Raw genomic sequence first — 26,439 nt, forward strand, 5'->3', positions numbered from 1 at the left:
AGTCTACACCTGTTGTTTACATGTGTTAGTCTACACCTGTTGTTTACATGTGTTAGTCTACACCTGTTGTTTACAAAGTCTGTGTTAGTCTACACCTGTTGTTTATAAAGCATGTGTTAGTCTACACCTGTTGTTTACATGTGTTAGTCTACACCTGTTGTTTACAAAGCATGTGTTAGTCTACACCTGTTGTTTATAAAGCATGTGTTAGTCTACACCTGTTGTTTACATGTGTTAGTCTACACCTGTTGTTTATAAAGCATGTGTTAGCCTACACCTGTTGTTTATAAAGCCTGTGTTAGTCTACACCTGTTGTTTACATGTGTTAGTCTACACCTGTTGTTTACATGTGTTAGTCTACACCTGTTGTTTACATGTGTTAGTCTACACCTGTTGTTTACATGTGTTAGTCTACACCTGTTGTTTACATGTGTTAGTCTACACCTGTTGTTTATAAAGCATGTGTTAGTCTACACCTGTTGTTTACATGTGTTAGTCTACACCTGTTGTTTACATGTGTTAGTCTACACCTGTTGTTTACATGTGTTAGTCTACACCTGTTGTTTATAAAGCATGTGTTAGTCTACACCTGTTGTTTACATGTGTTAGTCTACACCTGTTGTTTATAAAGCATGTGTTAGTCTACACCTGTTGTTTACATGTGTTAGTCTACACCTGTTGTTTACATGTGTTAGTCTACACCTGTTGTTTATAAAGCATGTGTTAGTCTACACCTGTTGTTTACATGTGTTAGTCTACACCTGTTGTTTATAAAGCATGTGTTAGTCTACACCTGTTGTTTACATGTGTTAGTCTACACCTGTTGTTTATAAAGCCTGTGTTAGTTTACACCTGTTGTTTACATGTGTTAGTCTACACCTGTTGTTTACATGTGTTAGTGTACACCTGTTGTTTACATGTGTTAGTCTACACCTGTTGTTTACATGTGTTAGTCTACACCTGTTGTTTACAAAGCATGTGTTAGTCTACACCTGTTGTTTACATGTGTTAGTCTACACCTGTTGTTTACATGTGTTAGTCTACACCTGTTGTTTATAAAGCATGTGTTAGTCTACACCTGTTGTTTACATGTTAGTCTACACCTGTTGTTTACATGTGTTAGTCTACACCTGTTGTTTACATGTGTTAGTCTACACCTGTTGTTTACAAAGCATGTGTTAGTCTACACCTGTTGTTTACATGTGTTAGTCTACACCTGTTGTTTACATGTGTTAGTCTACACCTGTTGTTTATAAAGCATGTGTTAGTCTACACCTGTTGTTTACATGTGTTAGTCTACACCTGTTGTTTATAAAGCATGTGTTAGCCTACACCTGTTGTTTATAAAGCCTGTGTTAGTCTACACCTGTTGTTTACATTAGTTAGTCTACACCTGTTGTTTACATGTGTTAGTCTACACCTGTTGTTTACATGTGTTAGTCTACACCTGTTGTTTACATGTGTTAGTCTACACCTGTTGTTTACAAAGCATGTGTTAGTCTACACCTGTTGTTTACATGTGTTAGTCTACACCTGTTGTTTACATGTGTTAGTCTACACCTGTTGTTTATAAAGCATGTGTTAGTCTACACCTGTTGTTTACATGTGTTAGTCTACACCTGTTGTTTATAAAGCATGTGTTAGCCTACACCTGTTGTTTATAAAGCCTGTGTTAGTCTACACCTGTTGTTTACATTAGTTAGTCTACACCTGTTGTTTACATGTGTTAGTCTACACCTGTTGTTTACATGTGTTAGTCTACACCTGTTGTTTACATGTGTTAGTCTACACCTGTTGTTTACATGTGTTAGTCTACACCTGTTGTTTACATGTGTTAGTCTACACCTGTTGTTTACATGTGTTAGTCTACACCTGTTGTTTATAAAGCATGTGTTAGTCTACACCTGTTGTTTACATGTGTTAGTCTACACCTGTTGTTTACATGTGTTAGTCTACACCTGTTGTTTATAAAGCATGTGTTAGTCTACACCTGTTGTTTACATGTGTTAGTCTACACCTGTTGTTTACATGTGTTAGTCTACACCTGTTGTTTATAAAGCATGTGTTAGTCTACACCTGTTGTTTACATGTGTTAGTCTACACCTGTTGTTTATAAAGCATGTGTTAGTCTACACCTGTTGTTTACATGTGTTAGTCTACACCTGTTGTTTATAAAGCCTGTGTTAGTTTACACCTGTTGTTTACATGTGTTAGTCTACACCTGTTGTTTACATGTGTTAGTCTACACCTGTTGTTTACATGTGTTAGTCTACACCTGTTGTTTACAAAGCATGTGTTAGTCTACACCTGTTGTTTACATGTGTTAGTCTACACCTGTTGTTTATAAAGCATGTGTTAGTCTACACCTGTTGTTTACATGTGTTAGTCTACACCTGTTGTTTACATGTGTTAGTCTACACCTGTTGTTTATAAAGCATGTGTTAGTCTACACCTGTTGTTTACATGTGTTAGTCTACACCTGTTGTTTATAAAGCATGTGTTAGTCTACACCTGTTGTTTACATGTGTTAGTCTACACCTGTTGTTTATAAAGCCTGTGTTAGTCTACACCTGTTGTTTACATGTGTTAGTCTACACCTGTTGTTTATAAAGCATGTGTTAGTCTACACCTGTTGTTTACATGTGTTAGTCTACACCTGTTGTTTACATGTGTTAGTCTACACCTGTTGTTTACAAAGTCTGTGTTAGTCTACACCTGTTGTTTATAAAGCATGTGTTAGTCTACACCTGTTGTTTACATGTGTTAGTCTACACCTGTTGTTTACATGTGTTAGTCTACACCTGTTGTTTACAAAGCATGTGTTAGTCTACACCTGTTGTTTATAAAGCATGTGTTAGTCTACACCTGTTGTTTACATGTGTTAGTCTACACCTGTTGTTTATAAAGCATGTGTTAGCCTACACCTGTTGTTTATAAAGCCTGTGTTAGTCTACACCTGTTGTTTACATGTGTTAGTCTACACCTGTTGTTTACATGTGTTAGTCTACACCTGTTGTTTACATGTGTTAGTCTACACCTGTTGTTTATAAATCCTGTGTTAGTCTACACCTGTTGTTTACATGTGTTAGTCTACACCTGTTGTTTACATGTGTTAGTCTACACCTGTTGTTTACATGTGTTAGTCTACACCTGTTGTTTACATGTGTTAGTCTACACCTGTTGTTTACATGTGTTAGTTTACACCTGTTGTTTACATGTGTTAGTCTACACCTGTTGTTTACATGTGTTAGTCTACACCTGTTGTTAATAAAGCCTGTGTTAGTCTACACCTGTTGTTTACATGTGTTAGTCTACACCTGTTGTTTACATGTGTTAGTCTACACTTGTTGTTTACATGTGTTAGTCTACACCTGTTGTTTACATGTGTTAGTCTACACCTGTTGTTTACATGTGTTAGTCTACACCTGTTGTTTACATGTGTTAGTCTACACCTGTTGTTTACATGTGTTAGTCTACACCTGTTGTTTACATGTGTTAGTCTACACCTGTTGTTTAAATGTGTTAGTCTACACCTGTTGTTTACATGTGTTAGTCTACACCTGTTGTTTACATGTGTTAGTCTACACCTGTTGTTTACAAAGCATGTGTTAGTCTACACCTGTTGTTTATAAAGCCTGTGTTAGTCTACACCTGTTGTTTACATGTGTTAGTCTACACCTGTTGTTTACATGTGTTAGTCTACACCTGTTGTTTACATGTGTTAGTCTACACCTGTTGTTTATAAAGCCTGTGTTAGTCTACACCTGTTTATAAAGCATGTGTTAGTCTACACCTGTTGTTTACATGTGTTAGTCTACACCTGTTGTTTACATGTGTTAGTTTACACCTGTTGTTTACATGTGTTAGTCTACACCTGTTGTTTACATGTGTTAGTCTACACCTGTTGTTTACATGTGGAAAAATCCCATTTGAGTTGCTTTTACTCACCAGTCCGTCTATGAGTCCCATGCCCAGTCCGTAGGGTCCCTTGTTCAGCTCCACTACAAACACCAGACAACACTCATCATCAGGTAGCAGGGCCTCGGGAGGCACGGGGAAGGGGAACTCACATAAACTACCTGTAGAGAGGACACACACTACAGCTAGACACACACACACTACAGCTAGACCCACACTACAGCTATATACACACACACTAGAGCTAGACACACACACACTACAGCTATATACACACACTACAGCTATATACACACACACTAGAGCTAGACATACACACTACAGCTATCCACACATAACACAGAACAACTGACAGACAGCTACAAGGCAGTCCCACACACACAGAACAACTAACACACACAGTGAACGACTAAACAACAGACAGCTCAGACTACGGGGCGGCAGGTAGCCTGGCGGTTAAGAGCGTTGGCCCGGTAACCGAAAGGTCGCTGGTTCTAAATCCCTGAACCGACCAGGTGCAAAATCTTGAGCAAGGCACTTAACCCTGATTGCTCCTGTAAAATTCCTCTGGATTAGTGTCTGCTAAATTACAACACTGTGAAAAAGACATGCAGTACTGAACACTGGTCACCAGGGGGAGACATGCAGTACTGAACACTGGTCACCAGGGGGAGACATGCAGTACTGAACACTGGTCACCAGAGGGAGACATGCAGTACTGAACACTGGTCACCAGGGGGAGACATGTAGTACTGAACACTGGTCACCATGTAGTACTGAACACTGGTCACCAGGGGGAGACATGCAGTACTGAACACTGGTCACCAGGGGGAGACATGCAGTACTGAACACTGGTCACCAGAGGGAGACATGCAGAGTTTATCAGGGAACAACAGCAGTACTGAACACTGTCACCAGGGGGAGACATGCAGTACTGAACACTGGTCACCATGCAGTACTGAACACTGGTCACCAGGGGGAGACATGCAGTACAGAACACTGGTCACCAGAGGGAGACATGCAGAGTTTATCAGGGAACAACAGCAGTACTGAACACTGGTCACCAGGGGGCGACATGCAGAGTTTATCAGGGAACAACAGCAGTACTGACCACTGGCCACCAGGGGGAGACATGCAGTACTGAACACTGGTCACCAGGGGGAGACATGCAGTACTGAACACTGGTCACCAGGGGGAGACATGCAGTACTGAACACTGGTCACCAGGGGGATACATGCAGTACTGAACACTGGTCACCAGGGGGAGACATGCAGTACTGAACACTGGTCACCAGGGGGAGACATGCAGTACTGACCACTGGCCACCAGGGGGAGACATGCAGAGTTTTATCAGGGAACAACAGCAGTACTGACCACTGGCCACCAGGGGGAGACATGCAGAGTTTTATCAGGGAACAACAGCAGTCCTCTCAGTTACATTGCCAGTCAGATCTCATGTTACGGTGTATTTCATATAGATTACGTCAAAAGGTACTATATTTCCTGATATGTTGCCTGTACAGGAGGTTATATCCTCAAGTCCATTGCTCATGTTATTGTTTTATTTATAAATGTATATGTTACATTCTGTAAAAAACTATATCGCTGTAAATATGTCAGTCAGGTCCATAATTATTGGCACCCTTGATAAAGATTAGTACAATACAAAGATGGGGGAAATATTATCGGCACCCCTGATTAGTATAATAGAAACATAGGGGAAATATTATCGGCACCCCTGATGAGGATTAGTATAATACAAACACTATATTGCTCCAAATAATGGGACCATTAGATTGTTTTATAATTACAGAAAGATATTTTGTTTAACAACTAATAAATAAAAAAAATCCATACAAATTATTGACACCCCTGTTTTCAATACTCTGGCACCCTCTGCTTGCCAGGATAATGACACAGCCTTTTTCTAAAGTGTTTTATGAGATTGGAGAACACTGGGATCTTAGACCGTTCCTCCATACAGAATCCTACCAGATGTTTTACGAGTTCTAGAACACACTGGGAGGGATCTTAGACCATTCCTCCATACAGAATCCTACCAGATGTTTGACGAGTTCTAGAACACACTGGGAGGGATCTTAGACCATTCCTCCATAGAGAATCCTACCAGATGTTTTATGAGTTCTAGAACACACTGGGAGGGATCTTAGACCGTTCCTCCATACAGAATCCTACCAGATGTTTGACGAGTTCTAGAACACACTGGGAGGGATCTTAGACCATTCCTCCATACAGAATCCTACCAGATGTTTGACGAGTTCTAGAACACACTGGGAGGGATCTTAGACCATTCCTCCATACAGAATCCTACCAGATGTTTTACGAGTTCTAGAACACACTGGGAGGGATCTTAGACCATTCCTCCATACAGAATCCTACCAGATGTTTGACGAGTTCTAGAACACACTGGGAGGGATCTTAGACCATTCCTCCATACAGAATCCTACCAGATGTTTTACGAGTTCTAGAACACACTGGGAGGGATCTTAGACCATTCCTCCATACAGAATCCTACCAGATGTTTTACGAGTTCTAGAACACACTGGGAGGGATCTTAGACCATTCCTCCATACAGAATCCTACCAGATGTTTGACGAGTTATAGAACACACTGGGAGGGATCTTAGACCATTCCTCCATACAGAATCCTACCAGATGTTTGACGAGTTCTAGAACACACTGGGAGGGATCTTAGACCGTTCCTCCATACAGAATCCTACCAGATGTTTGACGAGTTCTAGAACACACTGGGAGGGATCTTAGACCATTCCTCCATACAGAATCCTACCAGATGTTTGATGAGTTCTAGAACACACTGGGAGGGATCTTAGACCGTTCCTCCATACAGACTCCACCCAGATCCTTGATATCTGTCGGTCTGCACTTATCGACTATCCTCTTCAATTCAAACCACAGGTTCTCAATGGGGTTCAAGTCAGGAGACTTTGTGGTCCTTCGTAGCTAAGTTGGTAATTCATGGTGCTTGTAACGCCCGGGGTAGTGGGTTCGATACCCAGGACCACCTATAAGTAACATGTATGCACGCATAATTATGTCGCTTTGGATAAATGGCATATTAATACAGGACAAAAAATGCAAAATGTTCCCATGAGCTGAAATAAAAGATCCCAATTAATGTTCCATACGCACACAAAAAAAGCTTTTTTCTCTCAAATTTTGTAAACACATTTGTTGACATCCTTGTCAGTGAGCATTTCTCATTTGCCAAGATAGTCCATCCACCTGACAGGTGTGGCATATCAAGAAGCTGATTAAACAGCATGATCATTACGCAGGTGCACCTTGTGCTGGGGACAATAAAAAGGCCACTCTAAAATGTGCAGTTTTGTCACACAATTCTACAGATGTCTCAAGTTTTGAGGGAGCGTGCAATTGGCATGCTGACTGCAGGAATGTCCACCAGATCTGTTGTTCATTTCTCTACCATAAGCTGCCTCCAGCGTAGTTGTAGAGAATTTGGCAATAAGTCCAACCGGCCTCACAACCGCAGACCACGTGTAACCAGGCCAGCCCAGGACCTCCACATCCGGCTTCTATACCTGTAGTATCGTCTTAAACCAGCCACCCAGACAGCTGATGAAACTGAGGAGTAGTTTTGTCTGTAATAAAGTTATTTTGTGGGGAAAAACTCTTTCTGCTTGGCTAGGCCTGGCTCCTCAGTGGGTGGGCCTATACCCTCCCAGGCCCACCCAAGGCTGCACCCCTGGCCATATCATATCATATATATTAACCATATATAAACAGGAGTCTTTACCCTCTACTCCGTTGTGTATATTACCCATATATAAACAGGAGTCTTTACCCTCTAGTCCGTTGTGTATATGACCCATATATAAACAGGAGTCTCTACCCTCTAGTCCGTTGTGTATATTACCCATATAGAAACAGGAGTCTCTACCCTCTAGTCCGTTGTGTATATTACCCATATATAAACAGGAGTCTTTACCCTCTAGTCCGTTGTGTATATTACCCATATATAAACAGGAGTCTTTACCCTCTAGTCCGTTGTGTATATTACCCATATATAAACAGGAGTCTTTACCCTCTAGTCCGTTGTGTATATTACCCATATATAAACAGGAGTCTTTACCCTCTAGTCCGTTGTGTATATTACCCATATATAAACAGGAGTCTTTACCCTCTAGTCCGTTGTGTATATTACCCATATATAAACAGGAGTCTTTACCCTCTAGTCCGTTGTGTATATGACCCATATATAAACAGGAGTCTTTACCCTCTAGTCCGTTGTGTATATTACCCATATATAAACAGGAGTCTTTACCCTCTAGTCCGTTGTGTATATTATCCATATATAAACAGGAGTCTTTACCCTCTAGTCCGTTGTGTATATTACCCATATATAAACAGGAGTCTTTACCCTCTAGTCCGTTGTGTATATGACCCATATATAAACAGGAGTCTTTACCCTCTAGTCCGTTGTGTATATTACCCATATATAAACAGGAGTCTTTACCCTCTAGTCCGTTGTGTATATGACCCATATATAAACAGGAGTCTTTACCCTCTAGTCCGTTGTGTATATTACCCATATATAAACAGGAGTCTTTACCCTCTAGTCCGTTGTGTATATTACCCATATATAAACAGGAGTCTTTACCCTCTAGTCCGTTGTGTATATTACCCATATATAAACAGGAGTCTTTACCCTCTAGTCCGTTGTGTATATGACCCATATATAAACAGGAGTCTTTACCCTCTAGTCCGTTGTGTATATGACCCATATATAAACAGGAGTCTTTACCCTCTAGTCCGTTGTGTATATGACCCATATATAAACAGGAGTCTTTACCCTCTAGTCCGTTGTGTATATGACCCATATATAAACAGGAGTCTTTACCCTCTAGTCCGTTGTGTATATGACCCATATATAAACAGGAGTCTTTACCCTCTAGTCCGTTGTGTATATTACCCATATATAAACAGGAGTCTTTACCCTCTAGTCCGTTGTGTATATTACCCATATATAAACAGGAGTCTTTACCCTCTAGTCCGTTGTGTATATTACCCATATATAAACAGGAGTCTTTACCCTCTAGTCCGTTGTGTATATGACCCATATATAAACAGGAGTCTTTACCCTCTAGTCCGTTGTGTATATGACCCATATATAAACAGGAGTCTTTACCCTCTAGTCCTTTGTGTATATGACCCATATATAAACAGGAGTCTCTACCCTCTAGTCCGTTGTGTATATTACCCATATATAAACAGGATTCTTTACCCTCTAGTCCGTTGTGTATATTACCCATATATAAACAGGAGTCTTTACCCTCTAGTCCGTTGTGTATATTACCCATATATAAACAGGAGTCTTTACCCTCTAGTCCGTTGTGTATATTACCCATATATAAACAGGAGTCTTTACCCTCTAGTCCGTTGTGTATATTACCCATATATAAACAGGAGTCTTTACCCTCTAGTCCGTTGTGTATATGACCCATATATAAACAGGAGTCTTTACCCTCTAGTCCGTTGTGTATATTACCTATATATAAACAGGAGTCTTTACCCTCTAGTCCGTTGTGTATATTATCCATATATAAACAGGAGTCTTTACCCTCTAGTCCGTTGTGTATATTACCCATATATAAACAGGAGTCTTTACCCTCTAGTCCGTTGTGTATATGACCCATATATAAACAGGAGTCTTTACCCTCTAGTCCGTTGTGTATATTACCCATATATAAACAGGAGTCTTTACCCTCTAGTCCGTTGTGTATATGACCCATATATAAACAGGAGTCTTTACCCTCTAGTCCGTTGTGTATATTACCCATATATAAACAGGAGTCTTTACCCTCTAGTCCGTTGTGTATATTACCCATATATAAACAGGAGTCTTTACCCTCTAGTCCGTTGTGTATATTACCCATATATAAACAGGAGTCTTTACCCTCTAGTCCGTTGTGTATATGACCCATATATAAACAGGAGTCTTTACCCTCTAGTCCGTTGTGTATATGACCCATATATAAACAGGAGTCTTTACCCTCTAGTCCGTTGTGTATATGACCCATATATAAACAGGAGTCTTTACCCTCTAGTCCGTTGTGTATATTACCCATATATAAACAGGAGTCTTTACCCTCTAGTCCGTTGTGTATATTACCCATATATAAACAGGAGTCTTTACCCTCTAGTCCGTTGTGTATATGACCCATATATAAACAGGAGTCTTTACCTTCTAGTCCGTTGTGTATATGACCCATATATAAACAGGAGTCTTTACCCTCTAGTCCGTTGTGTATATGACCCATATATAAACAGGAGTCTCTACCCTCTAGTCCGTTGTGTATATTACCCATATATAAACAGGATTCTTTACCCTCTAGTCCGTTGTGTATATTACCCATATATAAACAGGAGTCTTTACCCTCTAGTCCGTTGTGTATATTACCCATATATAAACAGGAGTCTTTACCCTCTAGTCCGTTGTGTATATGACCCATATATAAACAGGAGTCTTTACCTTCTAGTCCGTTGTGTATATGACCCATATATAAACAGGAGTCTTTACCCTCTAGTCCGTTGTGTATATGACCCATATATAAACAGGAGTCTCTACCCTCTAGTCCGTTGTGTATATTACCCATATATAAACAGGATTCTTTACCCTCTAGTCCGTTGTGTATATGACCCATATATAAACAGGAGTCTTTACCCTCTAGTCCGTTGTGTATATGACCCATATATAAACAGGAGTCTTTACCCTCTAGTCCGTTGTGTATATGACCCATATATAAACAGGAGTCTCTACCCTCTAGTCCGTTGTGTATATTACCCATATAGAAACAGGAGTCTCTACCCTCTAGTCCGTTGTGTATATGACCCATATATAAACAGGAGTCTTTACCCTCTAGTCCGTTGTGTATATGACCCATATATAAACAGGAGTCCTTACCCTCTAGTCCGTTGTGTATATTACCCATATATAAACAGGAGTCTTTACCCTCTAGTCCGTTGTGTATATTACCCATATATAAACAGGAGTCTTTACCCTCTAGTCCGTTGTGTATATTACCCATATATAAACAGGAGTCTTTACCCTCTAGTCCGTTGTGTATATGACCCATATATAAACAGGAGTCTTTACCCTCTAGTCCGTTGTGTATATGACCCATATATAAACAGGAGTCTCTACCCTCTAGTCCGTTGTGTATATTACCCATATAGAAACAGGAGTCTCTACCCTCTAGTCCGTTGTGTATATGACCCATATATAAACAGGAGTCTTTACCCTCTAGTCCGTTGTGTATATGACCCATATATAAACAGGAGTCTTTACCCTCTAGTCCGTTGTGTATATTACCCATATATAAACAGGAGTCTTTACCCTCTAGTCCGTTGTGTATATGACCCATATATAAACAGGAGTCTTTACCCTCTAGTCCGTTGTGTATATGACCCATATATAAACAGGAGTCTTTACCTTCTAGTCCGTTGTGTATATTACCCATATATAAACAGGAGTCTTTACCCTCTAGTCCGTTGTGTATATGACCCATATATAAACAGGAGTCTAGTCCGTTGTGTATATGACCCATATATAAACAGGAGTCTTTACCCTCTAGTCCGTTGTGTATATTACCCATATATAAACAGGAGTCTTTACCCTCTAGTCCGTTGTGTATATGACCCATATATAAACAGGAGTCTTTACCCTCTAGTCCGTTGTGTATATTACCCATATATAAACAGGAGTCTTTACCCTCTAGTCCGTTGCTTTTCTTCCCGTCCGTTGAAGGTCTGTTATTACTGCAGCCGTTGACCTGGGGGGCGTGTCCAACCGGGTCAACCCCACCCCCCTCGGGGTTCCGGGGCGTGTTGGGCGAAGTCAGGAGGCACGAAGGGTCCTGGTTGGTCGGCCGGAGGTGGGGGGCGGTGCCATTTCTCCTCACACTGTTGTGACATTGGCCTGGGGTTCTGTCCCTCACCCACTCCTCCACCCCTCCTGACCGGGGACTGTTGTGGGACGGAGGGAACTCCCTCTGGAGGTTGTAGGGGGGGATAAAACAACACGCAGTTAGAACACTGTTAAAGGCAGGACTGTGTGTGTGTGTTGCCTGCAGTGGGTCTCTCTCAGTAACACCAGAGATTTATCCATCCAGCCTTCCTGATTCACTACTTACTGGTCCTAAAGCCTTAATCTGATTACCATGGCTGTCATGTCTGGGACTTGGCTCCTCCTCCAGGGTAGATGTCATGTCTGGGACTTGGTACCTCCAGGGTAGATGTCATGTCTGGGACTTGGTACCTCCAGGGTAGATGTCATGTCTGGGACTTGGTACCTCCAGGGTAGTTGTCATGTCTGGGACTTGGTACCTCCAGGGTAGTTGTCATGTCTGGGACTTGGCTCCTCCAGGGTAGATGTCATGTCTGGGACTTGGTACCTCCAGGGTAGATGTCATGTCTGGGACTTGGCTCCTCCAGGGTAGATGTCATGTCTGGGACTTGGTACCTCCAGGGTAGATGTCATGTCTGGGACTTGGCTCCTCCTCCAGGGTAGATGTCATGTCTGGGACTTGGTACCTCCAGGGTAGATGTCATGTCTGGGACTTGGCTCCTCCTCCAGGGTAGATGTCATGTCTGGGACTTGGCTCCTCCTCAAGGGTAGATGTCATGTCTGGGACTTGGCTCCTCCTCCAGGGTAGATGTCATGTCTGGGACTTGGTACCTCCAGGGTAGATGTCATGTCTGGGACTTGTGTCTGGGACTTGGCTCCTCCAGGGTAGATGCCATGTCTGGGACTTGGTACCTCCAGGGTAGATGTCATGTCTGGGACTTGGCTCCTCCTCCAGGGTAGATGTCATGTCTGGGACTTGGCTCCTCCAGGGTAGATGTCATGTCTGGGACTTGGCTCCTCCAGGGTAGATGTCATGTCTGGGACTTGGCTCCTCCAGGGTAGATGTCATGTCTGGGACTTGGCACCTCCAGGGTGGCTGTCATGTCTGGGACTTGGCTCTTCCAGGGTAGATGTCATGTCTGGGACTTGGCTCCTCCTCCAGGGTGGCTGTCATGTCTGGGACTTGGCTTTTCCAGGGTAGATGTCATGTCTGTGACTTGGTACCTCCAGGGTGGCTGTCATGTCTGGGACTTGGCTCCTCCAGGGTAGATGTCATGTCTGGGACTTGGCACCTCCAGGGTAGATGTCATGTCTGGGACTTGGCACCTCCAGGGTAGATGTCATGTCTGGGACTTGGTACCTCCAGGGTAGATGTCATGTCTGGGACTTGGCTCCTCCTCCAGGGTAGATGTCATGTCTGGGACCTGGCTCCTCCAGGGTAGATGTCATGTCTGGGACTTGGCTCCTCCTCCAGGGTAGATGTCATGTCTGGGACCTGGCTCCACCAGGGTAGATGTCATGTCTGGGACTTGGTACCTCCAGGGTAGATGTCATGTCTGGGACTTGGCTCCTCCTCCAGGGTAGATGTCATGTCTGGGACTTGGCACCTCCAGGGTAGATGTCATGTCTGGGACTTGTGTCTGGGACTTGGCACCTCCAGGGTAGATGTCATGTCTGGGACTTGGCTCCTCCAGGGTAGATGTCATGTCTGGGACTTGGCACCTCCAGGGTAGATGTCATGTCTGGGACTTGTGTCTGGGACTTGGTACCTCCAGGGTAGATGTCATGTCTGGGACTTGGATCCTCCAGGGTAGATGTCATGTCTGGGACTTGGCTCCTCCAGGGTAGATGTCATGTCTGGGACTTGGCTCCTCCAGGGTAGATGTCATGTCTGGGACTTGGCACCTCCAGGGTAGATGTCATGTCTGGGACTTGTGTCTGGGACTTGGTACCTCCAGGGTAGATGTCATGTCTGGGACTTGGTACCTCCAGGGTAGATGTCATGTCTGGGACTTGGTACCTCCTCCAGGGTGGATGTCATGTCTGGGACTTGGCTCCTCCTCCAGGGTAGATGTCATGTCTGGGACTTGGTACCTCCTCCAGGGTGGATGTCATGTCTGGGACTTGGCTCCTCCTCCAGGGTAGATGTTATGTCTGGGACTTGGTACCTCCAGGGTGGATGTCATGTCTGGGACTTGGCTCCTCCAGGGTAGATGTCATGTCTGGGACTTGGCTCCTCCAGGGTATATGTCATGTCTGGGACTTGGCACCTCCAGGGTGGATGTCATGTCTGGGACTTGGCTCCTCCAGGGTAGATGTCATGTCTGGGACTTGGCACCTCCAGGGTAGATGTCATGTCTGGGACTTGGCTCCTCCAGGGTAGATGTCATGTCTGGGACTTGGCACCTCCAGGGTAGATGTCATGTCTGGGACTTGTGTCTGGGACTTGGTACCTCCAGGGTAGATGTCATGTCTGGGACTTGGCACCTCCAGGGTAGATGTCATGTCTGGGACTTGGCTCCTCCTCCAGGGTAGATGTCATGTCTGGGACTTGGCTCCTCCAGGGTAGATGTCATGTCTGGGACTTGGCTCCTCCAGGGTAGATGTCATGTCTGGGACTTGGCACCTCCAGGGTGGATTTCATGTCTGGGACTTGGCTCCTCCAGGGTAGATGTCATGTCTGGGACTTGGCTCCTCCTCCAGGGTAGATGTCATGTCTGGGACTTGGCTCCTCCAGGGTAGATGTCATGTCTGGGACTTGGCTCCTCCAGGGTAGATGTCATGTCTGGGACTTGGCTCCTCCAGGGTAGATGTCATGTCTGGGACTTGTGTCTGGGACTTGGTACCTCCAGGGTAGATGTCATGTCTGGGACTTGGTACCTCCAGGGTAGATGTCATGTCTGGGACTTGGTACCTCCTCCAGGGTGGATGTCATGTCTGGGACTTGGCTCCTCCTCCAGGGTAGATGTCATGTCTGGGACTTGGTACCTCCTCCAGGGTGGATGTCATGTCTGGGACTTGGCTCCTCCTCCAGGGTAGATGTTATGTCTGGGACTTGGTACCTCCAGGGTGGATGTCATGTCTGGGACTTGGCTCCTCCAGGGTAGATGTCATGTCTGGGACTTGGCTCCTCCAGGGTATATGTCATGTCTGGGACTTGGCACCTCCAGGGTGGATGTCATGTCTGGGACTTGGCTCCTCCAGGGTAGATGTCATGTCTGGGACTTGGCTCCTCCAGGGTAGATGTCATGTCTGGGACTTGGTACCTCCAGGGTAGATGTCATGTCTGGGACTTGGCTCCTCCAGGGTAGATGTCATGTCTGGGACTTGGTACCTCCAGGGTAGATGTCATGTCTGGGACTTGGCTCCTCCTCCAGGGTAGATGTCATGTCTGGGACTTGGTACCTCCAGGGTAGATGTCATGTCTGGGACTTGGCTCCTCCTCCAGGGTAGATGTCATGTCTGGGACTTGGCTCCTCCTCAAGGGTAGATGTCATGTCTGGGACTTGGCTCCTCCTCCAGGGTAGATGTCATGTCTGGGACTTGGTACCTCCAGGGTAGATGTCATGTCTGGGACTTGTGTCTGGGACTTGGCTCCTCCAGGGTAGATGCCATGTCTGGGACTTGGTACCTCCAGGGTAGATGTCATGTCTGGGACTTGGCTCCTCCTCCAGGGTAGATGTCATGTCTGGGACTTGGCTCCTCCAGGGTAGATGTCATGTCTGGGACTTGGCTCCTCCAGGGTAGATGTCATGTCTGGGACTTGGCTCCTCCAGGGTAGATGTCATGTCTGGGACTTGGCACCTCCAGGGTGGCTGTCATGTCTGGGACTTGGCTCTTCCAGGGTAGATGTCATGTCTGGGACTTGGCTCCTCCTCCAGGGTGGCTGTCATGTCTGGGACTTGGCTTTTCCAGGGTAGATGTCATGTCTGTGACTTGGTACCTCCAGGGTGGCTGTCATGTCTGGGACTTGGCTCCTCCAGGGTAGATGTCATGTCTGGGACTTGGCACCTCCAGGGTAGATGTCATGTCTGGGACTTGGCACCTCCAGGGTAGATGTCATGTCTGGGACTTGGTACCTCCAGGGTAGATGTCATGTCTGGGACTTGGCTCCTCCTCCAGGGTAGATGTCATGTCTGGGACCTGGCTCCTCCAGGGTAGATGTCATGTCTGGGACTTGGCTCCTCCTCCAGGGTAGATGTCATGTCTGGGACCTGGCTCCACCAGGGTAGATGTCATGTCTGGGACTTGGTACCTCCAGGGTAGATGTCATGTCTGGGACTTGGCTCCTCCTCCAGGGTAGATGTCATGTCTGGGACTTGGCACCTCCAGGGTAGATGTCATGTCTGGGACTTGTGTCTGGGACTTGGCACCTCCAGGGTAGATGTCATGTCTGGGACTTGGCTCCTCCAGGGTAGATGTCATGTCTGGGACTTGGCACCTCCAGGGTAGATGTCATGTCTGGGACTTGTGTCTGGGACTTGGTACCTCCAGGGTAGATGTCATGTCTGGGACTTGGATCCTCCAGGGTAGATGTCATGTCTGGGACTTGGCTCCTCCAGGGTAGATGTCATGTCTGGGACTTGGCTCCTCCAGGGTAGATGTCATGTCTGGGACTTGGCACCTCCAGGGTAGATGTCATGTCTGGGACTTGTGTCTGGGACTTGGTACCTCCAGGGTAGATGTCATGTCTGGGACTTGGTACCTCCAGGGTAGATGTCATGTCTGGGACTTGGTACCTCCTCCAGGGTGGATGTCATGTCTGGGACTTGGCTCCTCCTCCAGGGTAGATGTCATGTCTGGGACTTGGTACCTCCTCCAGGGTGGATGTCATGTCTGGGACTTGGCTCCTCCTCCAGGGTAGATGTTATGTCTGGGACTTGGTACCTCCAGGGTGGATGTCATGTCTGGGACTTGGCTCCTCCAGGGTAGATGTCATGTCTGGGACTTGGCTCCTCCAGGGTATATGTCATGTCTGGGACTTGGCACCTCCAGGGTGGATGTCATGTCTGGGACTTGGCTCCTCCAGGGTAGATGTCATGTCTGGGACTTGGCACCTCCAGGGTAGATGTCATGTCTGGGACTTGGCTCCTCCAGGGTAGATGTCATGTCTGGGACTTGGCACCTCCAGGGTAGATGTCATGTCTGGGACTTGTGTCTGGGACTTGGTACCTCCAGGGTAGATGTCATGTCTGGGACTTGGCACCTCCAGGGTAGATGTCATGTCTGGGACTTGGCTCCTCCTCCAGGGTAGATGTCATGTCTGGGACTTGGCTCCTCCAGGGTAGATGTCATGTCTGGGACTTGGCTCCTCCAGGGTAGATGTCATGTCTGGGACTTGGCACCTCCAGGGTGGATTTCATGTCTGGGACTTGGCTCCTCCAGGGTAGATGTCATGTCTGGGACTTGGCTCCTCCTCCAGGGTAGATGTCATGTCTGGGACTTGGCTCCTCCAGGGTAGATGTCATGTCTGGGACTTGGCTCCTCCAGGGTAGATGTCATGTCTGGGACTTGGCTCCTCCAGGGTAGATGTCATGTCTGGGACTTGTGTCTGGGACTTGGTACCTCCAGGGTAGATGTCATGTCTGGGACTTGGTACCTCCAGGGTAGATGTCATGTCTGGGACTTGGTACCTCCTCCAGGGTGGATGTCATGTCTGGGACTTGGCTCCTCCTCCAGGGTAGATGTCATGTCTGGGACTTGGTACCTCCTCCAGGGTGGATGTCATGTCTGGGACTTGGCTCCTCCTCCAGGGTAGATGTTATGTCTGGGACTTGGTACCTCCAGGGTGGATGTCATGTCTGGGACTTGGCTCCTCCAGGGTAGATGTCATGTCTGGGACTTGGCTCCTCCAGGGTATATGTCATGTCTGGGACTTGGCACCTCCAGGGTGGATGTCATGTCTGGGACTTGGCTCCTCCAGGGTAGATGTCATGTCTGGGACTTGGCACCTCCAGGGTAGATGTCATGTCTGGGACTTGGCTCCTCCAGGGTAGATGTCATGTCTGGGACTTGGCACCTCCAGGGTAGATGTCATGTCTGGGACTTGTGTCTGGGACTTGGTACCTCCAGGGTAGATGTCATGTCTGGGACTTGGCACCTCCAGGGTAGATGTCATGTCTGGGACTTGGCTCCTCCTCCAGGGTAGATGTCATGTCTGGGACTTGGCTCCTCCAGGGTAGATGTCATGTCTGGGACTTGGCTCCTCCAGGGTAGATGTCATGTCTGGGACTTGGCACCTCCAGGGTGGATTTCATGTCTGGGACTTGGCTCCTCCAGGGTAGATGTCATGTCTGGGACTTGGCTCCTCCTCCAGGGTAGATGTCATGTCTGGGACTTGGCTCCTCCAGGGTAGATGTCATGTCTGGGACTTGGCTCCTCCAGGGTAGATGTCATGTCTGGGACTTGGCTCCTCCAGGGTAGATGTCATGTCTGGGACTTGGCTCCTCCAGGGTAGATGTCATGTCTGGGACTTGGTACCTCCAGGGTAGATGTCATGTCTGGGACTTGGCTCCTCCAGGGTAGATGTAATGTCTGGGACTTGGCTCCTCCAGGGTAGATGTCATGTCTGGGACTTGGCTCCTCCTCCAGGGTAGATGTCATGTCTGGGACTTGGCTCCTCCAGGGTAGATGTCATGTCTGGGACTTGGTACCTCCAGGGTGGATGTGTGACCAACATATGGGGCAAGTCTGAGTTCTTGCAGAGTTATTGGAGGGGAGAGGAGTATTGTCTGTGTGCACATCCATGTGTGTGTGTGTGTGTGTGTGTGTGTGTGTGGATGCCTTAAGAGGGCTTTGGTATTTCATGTAACAGATTACTGGTAACTGCTAAAGAACCACAGCTGCTGAGGCACATGGCCCAGATTACTGCAAGGAGTGTGTGTGAGTGTGTGTGTGTGAGTGTGAGTGTGTGTGTGTGTGTGTCCATCACGTGACCTACCTGTGCTTCCTGCCAGTCTGCGGGTGTGGTACTCGTCCCGGTGCTGGTGCTCGTTCCAGTCCCGTTAACCGTGGTGTGAGTGTGTGTGTTGTTGACAGCGGGGTGTGTGTGAGTGTGTGTGTTGTTGACAGCGGGGTGTGTGTGAGTGTGTGTGTTGTTGACAGTGGGGTGTGTGTGAGTGTGTGTGTTGTTGACAGCGGGGTGTGTGTGAGTGTGTGTGGTGTTGACAGCGGGGTGTGTGTGAGTGTGTGTGTTGTTGACAGTGGGGTGTGTGTGAGTGTGTGTGCGTAGCCCCCAGAGGAAGTGTTTGACATAGAGCAGCTGCCTATAGATGCTGTCCTCTAGACAGTCACTGTCCAGGTCCACTCTGAACCCCCCGCTGGGGAGGACGATGGGGGGGTGGTTCTCAAAACTCTCCAAAAGGTCCACTGGGGGAGGGGCACAGACACACACAGACAAGGGGTTAGAATACACACAGACACACACAGACCAGGGGTTAGAATACACACAGACACACACAGAGCAGGGGTTAGAATACACACAGACACACACAGAGCAGGGGTTAGAATACACACAGACACACACAGAGCAGGGGTTAGAATACACACAGACACACACAGACCAGGGGTTAGAATACACACAGACACACACAGAGCAGGGGTTAGAATACACACAGACACACACAGAGCAGGGGTTAGAATACACACAGACACACACAGAGCAGGGGTTAGAATACACACAGACACACACAGACCAGGGGTTAGAATACACACAGACACAAACAGACCAGGGGTTAGAATACACACAGACACACACAGAGCAGGGGTTAGAATACACACAGACACACACAGAGCAGGGGTTAGAATACACACAGACACACACAGACCAGGGGTTAGAATCCACACAGACCAGGGGTTAGAATCCACACAGACCAGGGGTTAGAATACACACAGACACACACAGAGCAGGGGTTAGAATACACACGGACCAGGGGTTAGAATCCACACGGACCAGGGGTTAGAATCCACACAGACCGGGGGTTAGAATCCACACAGACCGGGGGTTAGAATCCACACAGACACAGACAAACCAGGGGTTAGAATCCACACAGACACACACAGAGCAGGGGTTAGAATACACACAGACACAGACAAACCAGGGGTTAGAATCCACACAGACCAGGGGTTAGAATCCACACAGACACAGACAGACCAGGGGTTAGAATCCACACAGACCAGGGGTTAGAATCCACACAGACACAGACAGACCAGGGGTTAGAATCCACATAGACCAGGGGTTAGAATACACACAGACACAGACAGACCAGGGGTTAGAATCCACACAGACCAGGGGTTAGAATACACACGGACCAGGGGTTAGAATACACACAGACCAGGGGTTAGAATACACACAGACACAGACAGAGCAGGGGTTAGAATACACACAGACCAGGGGTTAGAATACACACAGACACAGACAGACCAGGGGTTAGAATACACACAGACACAGACAGAGCAGGGTTTAGAATACACACAGACACACACAGAGCAGGGGTTAGAATACACACAGACACAGACAGACCAGGGGTTAGAATACACACAGACACACACAGAGCAGGGGTTAGAATACACACAGACCAGGGGTTAGAATACACACAGACACAGACAGAGCAGGGGTTAGAATACACACAGACACAGACAGAGCAGGGGTTAGAATACACACAGACACAGACAGACCAGGGGTTAGAATACACACAGACACACACAGAGCAGGGGTTAGAATACACACAGACACAGCAGACCCGGGGGTTAGAATCCACACAGACACAACAGGGGTTAGAATCCACACAGACACAGCAGACCAGGGGTTAGAATCCACACAGACACATCAGGGGTTAGAATCTACACAGACACAACAGGGGCTAGAATCCACACAGACACAGCAGACCAGGGGTTAGAATCCACACAGACACAACAGGGGTTAGAATCCACACAGACACAGCAGACCAGGGGTTAGAATCCACACAGACACAGCAGACCAGGGGTAAGAATCCACACAGACACAACAGACCAGGGGTTAGAATCCACAGAGACACAACAGACCAGGGCTTAGAATCCACAGAGACACAGCAGACCAGGGGTTAGAATCAACACAGACACATCAGGGGTTAGAATCCACACAAACATGTTAACCCCCCTCAGCAGGTACCTGTCCTGTATATGTATGCCTCATCCTCACTGCTGGGCTGCCATATTGGAACAGGCCCCATCTCAGCTGTCAACTGGTACTGAGTCAACAGGCCATGCAGCTGAACCGGCTTCAGACTGGGGTGGTCTGCACACAACACCTTCCAACTCATCTAGAAATATATATAGACTAGCTTTAGACTGGGGTGGTCTGCACACAGCACCTTCCAACTCATCTAGAAATATATAGAGAAATATATACATAAATATATCAGAATATATAGACTAGCTTTAGACTGGGGTGGTCTGCACACAACACCTTCCAACTCATCTAGAAATATATAGAGAAATATATACATAAATATATCAGAATATATATAGACTAGCTTTAGACTGGGGTGGTCTGCACACAGCACCTTCCAACTCATCTAGAAATATATAGAGAAATATATCAGAATATATATAGAGAGATAAATATATAGAGAAAAATATATCAGAATATATAGAGAGATAAATATATCAGAATATATAGAGATAAATATAACAGAATATATAGAGATAAATATATCAGAATACATAGAGATAAATATATCAGAATATATAGAGATAAATATATCAGAATATAAAGAGATAAATATATCAGAATATATATAGAGATAAATATATCAGAATATATAGAGCTAAATATATCAGTATATATAGAGATAAATATATCAGAATATATAGAGATAAATATATAGAGATAAATATATCAGAATATATAGAGATAAATATAACAGAATATATAGAGATATAAATATATAGAGATAAATATATCAGAATATATAGAGATAAATATAACAGAATATATAGAGATAAATATATCAGAATATATAGAGATAAATATAACAGAATATATAGAGATAAATATATCAGAATATATAGAGAGATAAATATATCAGAATATATAGAGATAAATATATCAGAATATATAGAGAGATAAATATATCAGAATATATAGAGATAAATATATCAGAATATAGAGATAAATATATCAGAATATATAGATAGATAAATATATAGAGATAAATATATCAGAAGATATAGAGATAAATATATCAGAATATATAGAGAGATAAATATATAGAGATAAATATATCAGAAGATATAGAGATAAATATATAGAGATAAATATATCAGAAGATATAGAGATAAATATATAGAGATAAATATATCAGAAGATATAGAGATAAATATATAGAGATAAATATATCAGAATATAAAGGGAGATAAATATATCAGAATATATAGAGATAAATATATCAGAATATATAGAGATAAATATATCAGAATATATAGAGATAAATATATAGAGATAAATATATCAGAATATATAGAGATAAATATATCAGAATATATAGAGAGATAAATATATCAGAATATATAGAGATAAATATATCAGAATATATAGAGATAAACATATCAGAATATATAGAGATAAATATATAGAGATAAATATATCAGAATATATAGAGATAAATATATCAGAATATATAGAGAGATAAATATATCAGAAGATAGAGATAAATATATAGAGAGATAAATATAACAGAATATATAGAGAGAGAAATATAACAGAATATATAGAGATAAATATATCAGAATATAGAGATAAATATATCAGAATATATAGAGATAAATATATCAGAATATATAGAGAGATAAATATATAGATAAATATATCAGAATATATAGAGAGAGAAATATAACAGAATATATAGAGAGATAAATATATCAGAATATATAGAGATAAATATATCAGAATATAGAGATAAATATATCAGAATATATAGAGATAAATATATCAGAATATATAGAGAGATAAATATATAGAGATAAATATATCAGAATATATAGAGAGATAAATATATCAGAAGATATAGAGATAAATACATAGAGATAAATATATCAGAATATAAAGAGAGATAAATATATCAGAATATATAGAGATAAATATAACAGAATATATAGAGAGATAAATATATCAGAATATATATAGAGAGATAAATATATCAGAATATATAGAGAGATAAATATATCAGAATATAATAGAGAGAAATATATCAGAATATATATAGAGAGATAAATATATCAGAATATATAGAGAGAGAAATATTTGTAACCAATCACAGTAAGGTACTTCATTGTTACCCAGAATTATTTTATATTGATATAAAAATGGCTACCTTTAAGGTGAGAAAAGGTTAGAGGTCAGAGGTCAGGTGTGTGATGTTACCTGTGTTAGCGGTTGAGGGAGTGTAGCCAGGATGCTGAAAGGGTCAGAGGTCAGGTGTGTGACGTTACCTGTGTTAGCTGCTGAGGAGGTGTGGCCAGGATGCTGACAGGGTTAGAGGTCAGAGGTCAGGTGTGTGATGTTACCTGTGTTAGCTGTTGAGGGGGTGTGGCCAGGATGCTGACAGGGTCAGAGGTCAGGTGTGTGACGTTACCTGTGTTAGCTGCTGAGGAGGTGTGGCCAGGATGCTGACAGGGTCAGAGGTCAGGTGTGTGACCTTACCTGTGTTAGCTGCTGAGGAGGTGTGGCCAGGATGCTGACAGCGCTGTTGAACTTGTTGAAGAACTTGTCTGCCAGGTAACTAAGCCCCGCCTTCCTAGTCCACTCTAGAACCATCCTGACACAGGCCTGTACCTGGAGAACCTTAGAGCGCTGGAACCAGCCCCGCGACGGACCTACACACACACACACACACACAGACACACACACACACACACAGACACATAAAGATACAGTCCACACCTGGCTGATTAGTCTGTTGTAGAACACAGTCCACACCTGTCTGATTAGTCTGTTGTAGAACACATTCCACACCTGTCTGATGAGTCTGTTGTAGAACACATTCCACACCTGTCTGATTAGTCTGTTGTAGAGCACACTCCACACCTGTCTGATTAGTCTGTTGTAGAGCACATTCCACACCTGTCTGATTAGTCTGTTGTAGAGCACATTCCACACCTGTCTGATTAGTCTGTTGTAGAACACATTCCACACCTGTCTGATTAGTCTGTTGTAGAACACATTCCACACCTGTCTGATTAGTCTGTTGTAGAACACATTCCACACCTGTCTGATTAGTCTGTTGTAGAACACATTCCACACCTGTCTGATTAGTCTGTTGTAGAACACATTCCACACCTGTCTGATTAGTCTGTTGTAGAGCACATTCCACACCTGTCTGATTAGTCTGTTGTAGAGCACATTCCACACCTGTCTGATTAGTCTGTTGTAGAACACATTCCACACCTGTCTGATTAGTCTGTTGTAGAACACATTCCACACCTGTCTGATTAGTCTGTTGTAGAGCACATTCCACACCTGTCTGATTAGTCTGTTGTAGAGCACATTCCACACCTGTCTGATTAGTCTGTTGTAGAACACATTCCACACCTGTCTGATTAGTCTGTTGTAGAACACATTCCACACCTGTCTGATGAGTCTGTTGTAGAACACATTCCACACCTGTCTGATTAGTCTGTTGTAGAACACAGTCCACACCTGTCTGATGAGTCTGTTGTAGAACACATTCCACATCTGTCTGATGAGTCTGTTGTAGAACACATTCCACACCTGTCTGATTAGTCTGTTGTAGAACACATTCCACACCTGTCTGATTAGTCTGTTGTTGAACACATTCCACACCTGTCTGATTAGTCTGTTGTAGAACACAGTCCACACCTGTCTGATTAGTCTGTTGTAGAACACATTCCACACCTGTCTGATGAGTCTGTTGTAGAACACATTCCACACCTGTCTGATTAGTCTGTTGTAGAACACATTCCACACCTGTCTGATTAGTCTGTTGTAGAACACATTCCACACCTGTCTGATTAGTCTGTTGTAGAACACATTCCACACCTGTCTGATTAGTCTGTTGTAGAACACATTCCACACCTGTCTGATTAGTCTGTTGTAGAACACATTTCCTGGCGGAAAATGCTTTTTTGTGATCAGCTCTCCAAAATTGAGGAGTTCCCAGGGCAGGGCTCGGAATACCTCTTTCCCCCTCTCCCTCTCTCCCTCTCTCTCCCTCTCATGTCATGACTAACCTGGACCACCTATGGAGAGGTGCCTTTTGTTCAGTAAATCGTAGGTATTAAATGAGGTGAAAAGGAGACTGGAGTCATTAGTGCCACTTTAAGAGGTAGCTAATCCCTGTCCAACCCTCCTCCTCCTTCACCCCCTCCTACCCCACCCCAGGGGTACAGCTCCATCCCCCCTCCGCCCCAGCCAATGGGTACCCCCCCCCCCCCCCCCCCATCACCCCCTCCCCCCTAATAGGCTTATAGTCTGGGAATATGACAATCTGTCCTCGCTGCTCTGAGAGACATGACTGAACTCCTCAGACACTACAAACACAACACAGAACCTGGACCGTAGTCCTCAGACAAACACAAGACAGAACCTGGACCGTAGTCCTCAGACAAACACAACACAGAACCTGGACCGTAGTCCTCAGACAAACACAACACAGAACCTGGACCATAGTCCTTAGACAAACACAACACAGAACCTGGACCATAGTCCTCAGACAAACACAACACAGAACCTGGACCGTAGTCCTCAGACAAACACAAGACAGAACCTGGACCGTAGTCCTCAGACAAACACAACACAGAACCTGGACCGTAGTCCTCAGACAAACACAACACAGAACCTGGACCGTAGTCCTCAGACAAACACAACACAGAACCTGGACCGTAGTCCTCAGACAAACACAACACAGAACCTGGACCGTAGTCCTCAGACAAACACAACACAGAACCTGGACCGTAGTCCTCAGACAAACACAAGACAGAACCTGGACCGTAGTCCTCAGCAGAAATGGTCTTCTGATATAATCTGCTTACAGGTCACAGTTTGTCACAGCAAACACTACTAACACACAGTACCACTCAGCTCTCTCTCTCTGCCTCGCTCTACCTCTCTCTGCCTCTCTACCTCTCTCTACCTCTCTCTGCCTCTCTACCTCTCTCTACCTCTCTCTACCTCTCTCTACCTCTCTCTGGCTCGCTCCATCTCTCTCTGCCTCTCTCTGCCTCGGTTGCTATGGCATCTGACATTGGCGCTACCTGCTGTTACCATGGATACCATCGCCAGAGAAACATCAATGAACAGAGAGAGAAACAGATACACTACATGACCAGCAGTATGTGGACTAACTACACTATATATGTGTACACCCCTTCAAGTGTATACAGGTGTATAACATCGAACACACGGCCATGCAATCTCCATAGACAAACATTAACAGTAGAATGGATTCATTGAAGAGCTCCGTGACTTTCATCGTGGCACCGTCATAGGATGCCACCTTTTCCAACAAGTCAGTTGGGCAAATTTCTGCCCTGCTAGAGCTTCCCCATAGTGACCATGCAGTCTATATATACATTAATACATCTAGTGCTTTCAAACACAGAGAGAGAGACAGAGAGAGAG

The 26,439-nt window shown here is 44.7% G+C and overlaps 1 protein-coding gene across 1 annotated transcript in view; it reads right to left on the reverse strand.

The window, feature by feature from the left end:
- The window catches only part of LOC139423706 (ras-associating and dilute domain-containing protein-like), a 98,350-nt gene that overhangs the window by 21,980 nt on the left and 49,931 nt on the right, over nucleotides 1–26,439 (reverse strand). The window contains exons 14-18 of the mRNA XM_071175316.1: nucleotides 23,503–23,675; nucleotides 20,971–21,121; nucleotides 18,763–19,190; nucleotides 11,688–11,967; nucleotides 3,949–4,079 (exon numbers count right to left, since the gene is read on the reverse strand). Coding sequence (XP_071031417.1) covers nucleotides 3,949–4,079; nucleotides 11,688–11,967; nucleotides 18,763–19,190; nucleotides 20,971–21,121; nucleotides 23,503–23,675 — 1,163 coding nt within the window. The remainder of the gene's footprint in view (nucleotides 1–3,948; nucleotides 4,080–11,687; nucleotides 11,968–18,762; nucleotides 19,191–20,970; nucleotides 21,122–23,502; nucleotides 23,676–26,439) is intronic.

This window comes from Oncorhynchus clarkii, chromosome 13 (assembly GCF_045791955.1).
Source record: "Oncorhynchus clarkii lewisi isolate Uvic-CL-2024 chromosome 13, UVic_Ocla_1.0, whole genome shotgun sequence".
NCBI classification, from domain to species: domain Eukaryota; kingdom Metazoa; phylum Chordata; class Actinopteri; order Salmoniformes; family Salmonidae; genus Oncorhynchus; species Oncorhynchus clarkii.